Source organism: Lepisma saccharinum, chromosome 24, assembly GCF_977018435.1.
Source record: "Lepisma saccharinum chromosome 24, izLepSacc3.1, whole genome shotgun sequence".
Classification (NCBI taxonomy): domain Eukaryota; kingdom Metazoa; phylum Arthropoda; class Insecta; order Zygentoma; family Lepismatidae; genus Lepisma; species Lepisma saccharinum.
The window spans coordinates 28,158,273-28,170,851 of NC_139252.1; the positions used below are offsets into that span (position 1 = coordinate 28,158,273).

The 12,579-nt window shown below is 36.9% G+C and overlaps 1 protein-coding gene across 6 annotated transcripts in view; it reads left to right on the plus strand.

Moving 5' to 3' along the window:
* Positions 1 to 10,563, plus strand: part of LOC145978423 (uncharacterized) — a 104,887-nt gene extending 94,324 nt beyond the window's left edge. For all 6 annotated transcript variants that reach the window (XM_083111057.1, XM_083111056.1, XM_083111053.1 and 3 more), the window contains exon 6: positions 9,552 to 10,563. In XM_083111057.1, coding sequence (XP_082967183.1) covers positions 9,552 to 9,718 — 167 coding nt within the window. In that variant the 3' untranslated portion in view covers positions 9,719 to 10,563. The remainder of the gene's footprint in view (positions 1 to 9,551) is intronic.
* The last annotated feature ends 2,016 nt before the right edge of the window (positions 10,564 to 12,579 follow it).

Sequence of the window (12,579 nt, forward strand, 5' to 3'; positions counted from 1 at the left end):
CGTTTTCAGCACCCCTGGAAGGCCCATGTGTTCTCCCCAACACTGACGGAAGTCACTAGGGGACTGTAATAGGTCGTCGATTTTTATTTCTTTTAGTTGGGTAGTTTTTAACATAGGGAATTTTTTCACCAGCGAAGATTTTTTCGGAGTTTTATGCTGCCACCGTAAGTTTTTTTTACCTTTTCTATCCTCAACCTGAATCCTCAACTTACGATTTGACAACGTGGTACCATGTTTGGCACCTAAAGTTTTTTATTTATTACCTGATGAAGGAAGTAGTACAGACTTCCGAAACGTCCTTCTAAACCATTTCTACTCACTCATGTAAGTTATTTACATATTTTATCTGTATTGATAGTGAGTAAAACACACCATTGTAATATACCCCTGGAAAAAATACCTCATTTGCACCACCCCCGGAACATATCCTGTGTATATCCATGGTGTAAGAGACTGCAAAATGCCATTAATTACTGTGTAAAATACAACTTGCAGTGCAAAAATGAGCGATTCATAGCAATAGTATCAGCAATAAATGGCTCAGTGCATTAACAGCATTGACCATTGTCGGATATAGGATCTCACCAGCAAGAAATTGTTAGAAGATCGATACAACACTTTCTAGAATTATAATTATTTTTGTCATAATATTTGTTAACAAATTTTTAAATTACGTCAGTTTCCTCAATATAGTTCTGTTTCGCTTTTCTGTTACTTTCACTGATCATGACAATGAGGATGAATATTTTATTTAGTAATTCTCTTATCTAGAGTTGCTTTCTGCCACTTTTGGCTAATTGTGAGAATGAGGAAGAATGGTGAATGATGATGAGCAGCATGGGGAATGACGGAGCATGTGACGCAACTCAATATTTATTCTCAGGGAAAATATGTTGATATATAAATGTAAATAATCCTACCAAATTGTATTTGTGTAGCTATAGTTGTAATCATTATTTTGGGTATCATCCTAATTGCCTGTGATGCCAGGGGTCCCAGGTGCGAATCCCGCTCGGGCATGGTTGTTTGTAAATGTTCATTCATAAATTTCATCACTCATCCCCATCTTCGCAAATTAGCCAAGAGGCACACACCGCGAAATAAAATAAAACAAATCAATCAATCATTCTAATTGCAATATTCGTATATCAAATTTGAATTTATATGCTGCTTACTGAGGTACGTTATTCTCAAACACTATAGTAAAAATAAGTAATCGAAGTAAGACTGTTATCAAAATTATTGAATGACAGGAATCATGATAATAAATAATCTATTTTCCACTAAGAACAACTATCATACTAGGGGCTTCTTTGAATATCCACATGGTTGTTTTAAGTTTTTTACGGAGTAGTAGTGCAAAAGTAGCGAGTAGCGAACAGGAGTAGCATAGCAAGCTACTTTCTGGTAAATGTAGTTGTAGCTGTAACAGAGCTACATTTTGGAAGAGTAGCTGTAGCTGTAGTGAAGCTACTTTTAAAATGTAGCATTCTGATCACTGGCTATGCATATACTGTAATGTGATCTTAAAACATTTAATTTATTAATTAATACAAGGATTGGATTAAATGTACTTAAGCCTCGGCTGGATGTTGAAAGGAATTGCGATTTCGAGAGTGTCGTTAGTCCCTTTCCTAACAATAGTACGAAGAAGTGCGAGGGAGGCGTTGGCATCGCTGTCTACGAATTTCCCTCTGTCCCTATCAGACGTCTTCCATCTTCGCTGCCGATTTTTTGCAACTGCTCTCACTTATCGCACCAAATTCAAACCCCTTCTTGGTCTAGCTCTGTATTTCGTCTTCTGAAGCCAGGCCAGGTTAAATGTTTTCGTTGTTAGAGTGTACTTATGCTGAGAGATTGAAACTAACAAGCCTCCCTAACCACGAAATCATTCCACGCTTAGTCAGAAGATGAAATACGGTGCGTGACCAAAATGGTGTTTGAATTTGGTGCGATAAACCATGCCCTTTCGGCAAATCGGCCCCGCGGCTAAAGAGGAGGAGGGGAGGCAGTCAGGAGGGAATGCTCGTGGTCACTACCAGATGTGATTGAAGCATGTTTTCTTTTAAAACTGAACCATAGCCTCCAGAAAGTTTTTCCAACTTGCTTTGAGTTTTGAGATAACCAGCCCCGTTGCGCTGTGAAGTCCCTGTTTTAGGTTTGAAGGTCACAGGTGTCTTGGGTTCGAATCCTGGACTGGGTGTAGATGTATGTGAGTGTCCATTAATCAATTTCATAAGGTCATCACCCATCCCCATCTACGCAAATTAGCCAAAAGTGGCACAAGAAGCGAGGTAAAATAAAGAAAATCAATCAATCAATATTTTCAATGGAGAGAATTTTCCCTTTTCTTGGAAATTTCAGGGACTTGAGTGAAAGATAATTTAAACGAAGTCAGAAACTCATTGTACAATTATGTTCACATAAAGTAGCATACTCGTTTGAGATGAAACCAACCGTCGGAGATCGAGTGAGACAGTACACTCGGAAGTAAATGTTCGAAAAGCAGCACCCTCGATTACTAGTAAAATTGTCCACAACACGCAGGAAATTTTCTGAATTGATAAGACATAGAAAACGGTTACAGGAAAGCTCTGCTTTGACATAGAAAACGGTTACAGCAAAGCTCTGCTTTGTATTAATGCAATACAGTATCGAATTTTACAGTCTAAGGGCAAGTAAAAATTCCTGAAAAATTGTTTGAAAAACTCAATATGCAATTAACTATTGCAAAAATAACTACCTCAATTCATTCATTTGCGACACTTTATTTCGAAGCAGTGAGCAGTGGATGATAGTTGTATTACCTCTTCCCCCTAGTCAAATGTAACAGCAAATTAGACATTTAAGATGCTCTATACTTTGACCTTGAAGTCTCACGTTAATTTTCTTAGGTTTCTTTCCCATTAACCATGGCCTTTGTCTTATTCACATTTATTTTCATCCCGAATGCTTACAGTCGGCACTTACGTTTTCACCGTTCACACGTCTTCTGCTAACAAAGTCATGTTATTTGCAAATCTTATACATTCAGTTCTTCTTCATTCTATTATTAGCACCTCATACTCTGGAAACAGTTCTTTACTAGTTTTTCTAAATAGATGCTGAATAATGTTGGTGATAAGCAAGGACGTATTTATGGGGGTTTAGGGAGTCCGGACCCCTCCCCCGAAAGTTTTATCAAGTACTAAAATTAAATAATGAAAAATATATTATTTTAGCCTTTGTTGTACTCTGAACTTACTGGAAGACAAGAATTATATTGGAATCATAGGGCTTTGAAGGACAGGAAGGACGTATTTAGGAGGATCCAGGGGTGCGGACCCCCCCCCCCCCTCTCAAAAGATACGAAGTACAGTAGAACGTCGTTTATCCGCAACGCCAGTTATCCACACATTAAAAAAGCAAGATTCAACGAGTGTTTTCTCATGTCGTTTGTTTTCTTGTACTGTATACGTATGTAGTATTGTGTACTGTATGTATAAAATAAACCTGTAAGGTACGTGCTTTTCTTTGTTAAATAAACACATGTTTGATTATCCACAGAAATCGTTATCCGCATAACCTTCGGTCCCAATTAATGTGGATAAACAACGTTCTACTGTACTAAAATTAAGTAATGAAAATATTAGTATTTGTTGCATAATCGATGGTTATTAATTTCCTTTGAAGTTTTTAGAAGGCAAGGATTGTATTGGGATCATACGGCTTTGAATGACATTACAAAGAAGATGTATGTACACTACTACTCAATATGCATAAAATATTAATCAGAAACTTACTTTTCTCCAACTACATGTAAGATCATTTTTGTTATTCGATAAATTTTCAATTATTCATCAATTTGACAATAATTTCATTGTCAGGGCACTTGTCTTTATGTAAATTATTCCGATCTTAACTACAGGTAAACTACGTAATGAATATGTGCTGTTATATCTCTATTCTTATACAGTCCTTTTACCTATTCTTGTAGTTATAATATAATATTAATTTATGTATTGTATTTAGTATTAATTTTATTTAATATAATTATTTTAATTTAAACATTACCATTATTATTTCTGAGACACTTGGTTCGGCAACCCCCCCCCCCCCCCTGCCCCGAAACATATTTCTAGATACGTGCCTGGTGATAGGCAATATCCTTGTCGTACTTCTCTCCTAATTTCACTTCCCTCTATCATTTCTTCTACTCTCAGTTTAATTCATTCTTTCATGAAACAGATTGCTTATGATTATGAATTTCCACTCTTCCGAACCCTTCACCGATCTTATTCAGTATCTCTATACGTTTCATTTAATTCACTCTATCAAATGCTTTCTTCAGATTCACAAATACTATAAATAGTACTTCCTTTCTTTACGGAATCTTTAGCCTTTAAACTTTTTAAGGCGAGGAGACACACTTACGCACCATGTGTGCATTTATTTGAATATCGTTGGAATGGGTAATGCTACTGAAGAAAAATGTGGGGGTACAAGAGAGCATGAATTTCTCCACATGTGGCAGGTCGAAGCGTTTTTCAAAGTTGATTATTATGCTAGATACGACTTGTAAAAAATATGATGAATAAGAATTTTCGGAATCCTATGTATTTCTTATGGGGAATGAACTTCAACATCAAGTTACGGCTAATCAAATGGGAGTTTAGACTTTTCTGCTGGGCTATCACTTCTTCAAACTTCCCTCTTCCTGTTGATATCATTTTCTATTCCATCGAAAGTTTGATATTGACAAGATAACAAATCAAAAATACTCCCATATGCTCAATGCATTTCTCCTTGCCCCCTGGCAGTGTTGCCAAACCTGGTGCGCATAAAAGAGCTAAATTTCACCTTAAATGGAGTTAAACTGAATTTCAAGGAGCTATATTTACGAAGTGCTTCCTAGAGTAATGTTATTTGTCAAAGGGGTGGGGCGCTGCTATTACTGTTAACTCTAAATTGATGACAATTTATTCTTAGTTTTCAGCATTTAGATCCGGCGGCATGTATCACCCATCTCATGGTCGTACGAAATCAAAAACAAGGATTCCCTAATAACACCTGAATATCCCAGTGGAGGGAAAATTCTCTCCCTTCAAAATATTCGGCGAAACAGGATTTCCCTTCTCACCTTAAATATTACTCAAGTGGGAAATCTGATACAATGCGCCTATGGGCCATTTGGTGAGAGGAGAAGACACGGACCTATGCTATGATTGTTTGAGTTGATGTTTTATGTCCACTTTATGCACAGATACGCTAATCGGAACTGGACCTGCAGTTTAAAGTGAGATTCGATTCACTACTTGCGTCCACTTGGAATTGAACCTGGAACCCCTTGGTTACAAGGCGACGACACTGCAACTGAGCCATTGGGGAGGTCCACGAACCTAAGCTTTACTACAAAACCTGTGTGCATCGTAGAGTAGTTTGTTAGTAGTGTTGGGCGAAGACGATATATCGCGATATTGAAAAAAATATCGTCCAGGCTATATCAACTAGACGATATATCGTCATGATATTTGGCGATATATATCGTGCAGACGATCCCGTCATATGTTCGATCCCAACCACAGGAAAAAAATGCTTATCCGAAGACGTATATATATATATATATAAATAAAGCACTAGACCATGGGCAATGCCCAATCACCATATCACCATTGCATGATACCATCTTAAACTTCTTTCTTGAAATGCATAGTAGCTGGGCAGGCATATACGAGCCTCGTGCCTTTCAAACAACATCCCTACACAACTAATATAAAGAATTTCTGGGATCCGGAATCTATGGGAATGAATATCTCCAGAATCGGGGAACCCGGGTCCGAAAATTCTTGTTCATTCAAAGCCCTCAACTACCTGGAATCTGTGGCTGCCCAAGGATTTATTTGGTGGCACTGGGTGTTCTTCGTGAGTGTCCGTTCCTCAGTTTCCTGTCATCAACCAAGCCTCAGCTTCATTAGAATAAAATCTCGACAAAAATACGAGTACCAAAGGAATTTCTATTTAGCTCTGGTTTGTTTTTGGAGAGATGAAACAAAGGCGAATAGTTACAACTAGGTTGCTACATTTCATAAGTGAAAATCAGGGACGCCGCTGACCGGAAGCCTGGGGGAGGGATGGGGGTGCTTATTGTTTATTGATTTGCTTTAATTTACTTCGCTTTTCTGACACTTTTGGCTAATCGCAAAGATGGGGATGAGTGATGATATGATGAAATTGATGATTGACCACTGACAAATACTGACGCCCAGGTGGGGATTCAAACCCAGCACTCGTGGCGTCGTAGCGCGATGTGCTAACCAATCCACCAGGGGGCGGTGGGAGGGAATGCCGAACCAGATGAAGTATTATTATGTGTGCTACCATAATTATTATGGACAAAACACTAAAACTGTTGTAGGGTCCTTAGATAGTAAGGTACTTCAGAATCAATTTTCAAGTACGCAGAAGAAAATGAAAACACAGCCTTGAAGCCTAAAATTAGAAGACGGGTTTTTACAACAATAAAAAAAAAATCACGAAAATTGAAGATTTACAAAAAATCAGAAAGATATTTTTTCTCCTTACATAATTGATTGATTCATTGGTTAGCTTTATTTTACTTCGCTTTTTGTTCCACTTTTGGCTAATTTGCGAAGGATGCGATGAGTGATGGATGATATGATGAAACTGATGAATGTACACTCATAAACATCCATACTCAGGCCGGGATTCGAACCCGGAACACCTGGCGTCGTAGCATCCACATATCGTCCACAGATGTAACGAAATGCAGAATCCAGAGAGGAAATTACCCCTCATACCCACTGAAATGCCTAAGGAAGGACCAATAATAACCAGTAATATGGTTATCAGAATATCCGGACATTCGGAGAATCCAGAACCAGATATTCGAAAATTAGATAATTCACATACATGGATTGCTATTTCCTTTCTCAAGTTCATTAAGTTATTGTGGTTAGTAAAGTTTCTGAAATTGCAAAAAAATAATTATGAAATAAAGGTTGTATCATTCACAACTAGAGGTTGGGATGGTTTAAAACAGGGGTGGAATCATTCTCATCCTGATCCTCCTTTTAAATTCCATCAGGCATTAAAATGGATACATGTAGAGGTAGACCTATATTTGTTCACAATTTCCATTAAATCCCTAATGAGTGCAGAACAAGGCCCAAGATCTTCATATATTTCGGAATTATCTGTTTTTAAAATTATCAAAAATCCTCAAAAATCCTCAAAAATTAAGAAATAATAATTATAAATATTTCACTAAGAAACAGGAAATTCATGTGTCCTGTTCTAAAATGGAATTTTCCATGCCCCTACATTGTTAATCTTGTGCCCCTTCCAAGAAAAATGTTCCTGCGCCGCTTCTGCTTGTCAGAAGTGCTTATGCAGTTGTTAACATTAAAGCAAGGAGTGAAATCTTCTATATTATCTAAAAAATAATCCACAAGAACAATTTCCCATACAAAGCGGATTTTATGTTCTGTGTGACAGCACTGTGCTCGACCCTCACTTATTATTGGCCAATAGCCAGCGAGATACACTGAAAATGTGAAACAATGACGCGACGCCAGAGATTGAGTAAAGGGGCAGCTGCACGTTACACGTCACGTTAATACGTCAATTTAAATTGGTAATTTTTATAATAAATGTTGTTTTGAATTCATGGTGTGCAAAGAAATTTAGAATAATTTCCCGTCTCCTCACCACGTTCATACTTGAAAGCATTGCAGTCTTAATACCGCAGGTAAATTTTTTGCTGGGATGAATGCAGGACTAGGTGTGGGTGTGTGTGTGTGTGTGTGTGTGTGTGCGTGTGTGTGTACACACGCGTTGATTGTCTTCGAACTAAAAATATTATGTTTTATACAAGGAAGAGAATATTTTATTCTTTACTTTGAGTTTCAATAAATTCATATAAATCGGTACGAATGTTTGAAACCTTCCCGCCTGCAAAGATTCTGTGAGTTCTGGACTTTCGAAGTATTTATAACTATATGAAGTAAAAAAAATGTCAAAATAGGAATCTCTGTCCCTTCTTTTCTACATTTTATTCAATTCGATTACTGCATATATTTATTCCCATTATTGTGCATAAAGTAAATATATAGAAACAAACGTGAAGAGTTTTAATCACAGAATAATTGAACGACGTAACTTGCCTCTTCCTTCGGATCAGACTCATAAACTGCCGTAATTTGTGTGTCTAATAATCTTGACGATTCACTGCTTCGACTTCCAAAACTGTGTGTCTTGTTTTTTGACAGGAGCCTCTGAAGTAATGCAGTTCCCTCATTTCATAAAGGTCTGTCTCTGCCTGAACAACACAAACCCAGATGGCAAGAAAAGATAAGGTTATAATATGAACTGGCAGGTGAAACCTCTCTCCCCCCTCCCCCGCACTCTGAGCGGCACGTCCCGCAGACGCGAGAACCGCACGAGGAGGGTTGCGTGTTGAAGAACGACAGCAGCGCTACAAGCGGAAAATCCTCGAACTTTCAGAAGGCGTGGGAACTAAATACCTGTATAAAATTATAAACTTTTTAGTGAAAATATTGTGCAAACGCTTGGAATTATCTATATAAATTCACGATACTAAGATCCACAATATTGAGCCTAATTATTATAGAATTTTAAAACTCTTCAAACGCCCCATTTAAAGCTGCTTTTCAGATCCCATTAATGCTACTTCACTATTTTTTGTGTGCCAAACTAGAACCCCAAATTGTTTTCTAAGAATCTACATCACTTCGTGTATCCTACTAGAAAAGCCTTGCAGAGTATCACCGAAATTGGAAGCATATTATTGGAGATTTTGTCACTAAAAGGAGAAGCAGTTTTCAGCTGTTGAGAGAAACATCCAGCCGAGGCTTAATTCTTGCATGGGAGCCACCTCCTATAGAAGGCTCTACCGGTAACATCATGAATAACTATGTAATACATTCAATATAAGGCCGCCTCTACCATATCACTGAAGATTTAAAATTTGGCTAGCAGTGATACATGTGATACAGAAAAAACACAAACATTAAAAAACACATGCTATACTTGTTATTTTTAAAAAGAAACTAATGGAAATTTTCATAAGCGAACTATTAACTAAATTTGGAAATTCAGGTGCCAGGTGAAAATTTTCAGACAATCCATGGCGACCAGTCACCCTGTATTTTTCTACTCTGTTATAAATACTTTAGTGCTGTAGATGATAATATTGTGAAATGTTTCTTAGAAAATATATACTTGCTGTCTTCTAACAATACTCTGGCAGGGAGAGGGAGGGAGACAAGTGAATAACATCACAACTGTAGAATGTAGGCAGAATAATTTTGTGATTGTGAAGTATAGTTACAGTATAGAAGTATAGTATAAAACATGGTTGGCATCTGATGTGTAAAATTATTTTTTTCCATGTTATACTTCACTTACACTTAATTGTTTGTTTCAGTTCACATTACATTGAAATTCTTGATGTAATAGTTCAATTACACTTAATAATGCCAAAACATCAGGGCTCACATGGGAATATTAAAGAAGTTTCTTTCTTGTTCCAGATCACCACTGGTTTTTTGCCAAGATGAAAATCCACGATATTGTTGTTTTGGATTATTTTGGTGGACCAAAGGCAGTTTCTCTGGCTGACTACTTCAACGCAACCCCAGGAACCATAGAGCTTCTGCAACAACTCAGGGAAATCAAATTTTCCTTCTATCGCCCATAAAATGCATTACTTGGACTACTCTGATTGCATGTGCATAATTGTTGCACCCGAGAGGCTGTTATGCAGAGAAAAGGTGCAACAGTTTTTCACCTACGAGTTTCGACGTTTGGTGGCATTGTTCGTTGATGGGAAAGCATGGAATGGAATGTACTTTGTTCATGGAATCGGTTGAGGATATAGTTAGAAAGATTGGACATTTCATTTGTTTTTACCAAAGATGATGTTTGTTAAAATTTAACCATTTAAAAAGACACTTTCTTTTTACGTGACTCTTTAATTGGAATGTTTAATGGAAGTTATACCAATTTTTTTTTGTGAATTCATTTGCGATAAGTGCAGGGTATATTGCAGTGAAACCTCTCTAGATTAAGTGATTTACCGTATGATAATGCAGGAAACTTGTTCCGAGTTTTATCACATATATTGATAGACATTGTTCTTAGAGATGTAGCTTGAGGTGAAGTTTAGAGGGTTATAGGTAAAGAGAATAGTTCATCAGCAAGCTGATACTGCAGGCAGTATTTTGACATACAATATAATTCAGTAAAACAAGTATTGATTATATCTGTTATAAACTTTGTAATGTGTGGTAACCTTTTATATCAGTTGTTAATAGAATTTGAATACTTACCGAATGCAGTAATTGTACATGTCAGAAAATAGAATTGTAAAAAGTTATATTAGCAATAATTGTACTACATTCAGTTGTATTTTGTGATATTCTGAGTTGGTCCTAACATAACTCTTGAAAGACAGTTTATATTTTGCTCAAATAGAATGTGGTTCAACACATCGTAAGCAAACTATAGTATCAATTGGGCCTAACCTTTTTTGGTACTGTTTTCCAGCAAAGTTCCCATTGTATTCGATGTAATATAAGATTTCGATAGATTTATGTTCATAACTAATGTAAAATTATGTCTTCCAGCAATTGGAAATACATCAAATTGTTTGAAATTTGCCTACAGTAGTTATTATAGTATTGTATTTTACAAGGGAAGTCAGGCCCGTACCCAACGAGGGGGGTGTACATGCCCCCCCATCCTCGAGCCATGAAAAATTTAAATTTGAACTTGTAAAAACCTACAAAAATTACGTAGATGGTTTTTCAAATTTTGCATGAATTTCGATTTTGTCCTTGCACAAATGAATAGGTTGTTTCTGGACAAACAGGCTCTAGAAGTCTGCAGTCTGCAATATTGGGCTATTTTAGTTCTATAATCATTGATGCAAGGCTATCAAATGTTCCGATTTAGTAGGAATAGTCCCTTTTAATCCATGTCCCGACTTGTTCGTCTCTGCTCGGACACTACTTGCTATAGGCCTAAGGGAAGAAAGACTCTTGCGCCGCTACAGACATTGTATTGGTTATGTAGGACTTTCTGTAGAATACTGTGTACATTTTTAAAATTGCCTGAACTTTTTATTAGTCAAAAACAGTTGTTTGACACTCGAGAAATAGGAACCCATTGATTATTGAATGGTTTCTTCTTTTACAGTGTCTCTAACGTTTCACATAATTAGAATAGAGGGGAATTTTCTATACTCTTTACATTATGGAAGAAAGGTTCCTCATTGACGGCAATACAAAACCAACCATATAAGGGCCATTTAGCTCTCCACCCACACCGCAAGGTCTGTGATCCCTTTTCGCCACCACAGAGTACAAGAATAATAAAAAACATTCTCCAACGTCAGGGGTTTTCTGCAACTGATGTCCATTCTGCCACTCGATGACTTAGGGTTAATTAATATTATGTAAATAGGAGAATCCACTTCACAGCAGAACCGTTGCTAGATTTTTGGGGCAAAAAATTGCCTGAAGTACTTTTAACATGCATTGTTATTTGTCCAAAACACTCAAGAAATTAAGTACTGTACATTATTATTTACGAAATTCTGTCAATCGGAATTTGTTTTACTGCAACTTTTCTTCTTTTTTACTTGTAATTGTCTTGAAGGTAAATACACAGTACAACAGACAACTTTCACAGTGTGCAGAGGATATCAAGGCCAAAAATTTCGATGTTACAAGCTGTTGAAAGTGGCATTTTCTATCCCACATGTATGCAACCCCATTTAATAGCTTCTTGGTTGCCACTGGCATTTATTCTTACTGTCGAATAATATTCTAAAAGCAAAAATACGCCATAGAAACAATATTATGCCAGCACACACCACCAGGGTGAAGTCACTTAGCTGTTCCCTTCAGATAATTTATTTACAGGGTTTGCACTGACTCCAAAGTCCTGGACAACTGGAGGAGTCTGGAAAACAAGGCTAGGACTGAGGTCATTGGAAACAAATGATTTTTTAAAAAAGCTTTCAAAACATGGAAAAGTCAGGGGAATTAAATGATTTTTGCTTGGCAGAATTTGTAACCGGAAACACGGTTTGTTTTATCTTCCCAACAATCTTCCTTTTTGGGTAATATTACTTATAAAAATGTTGTTTCATTTTATTTTTAATTTATTTTGAAAAATGTTCAACAAACGTGATATTCATTTGATTAACTTACAAAGTTGAAGTATAACTTATTTTCTCAAGAACAGGAGATCGTATCAAGTTGAAACAAAAAAATGCACCACTAAGTTGGGCCCAAAGAATCCATAGAAAGTATTTGCAACAGCCCGAAAGCCACCCTTTGTGGTTTTAGTGGGGGGTACATGCCCCGTTTGTGCGATTTTCAAATGCAGATTTGGAAAGGCGGGGAAAAAATACGATTGTCGTATGAAACATTTGTCTGTACCACCTACCGTTTTCCGTGTAGAAAATGGTTTTGCAAAATAAGGAAGGTGAGACAAATTGAGTATACCGAGCTTAACAATTAAGATAAGTGCAGCACCATAACAGTTTCGGAA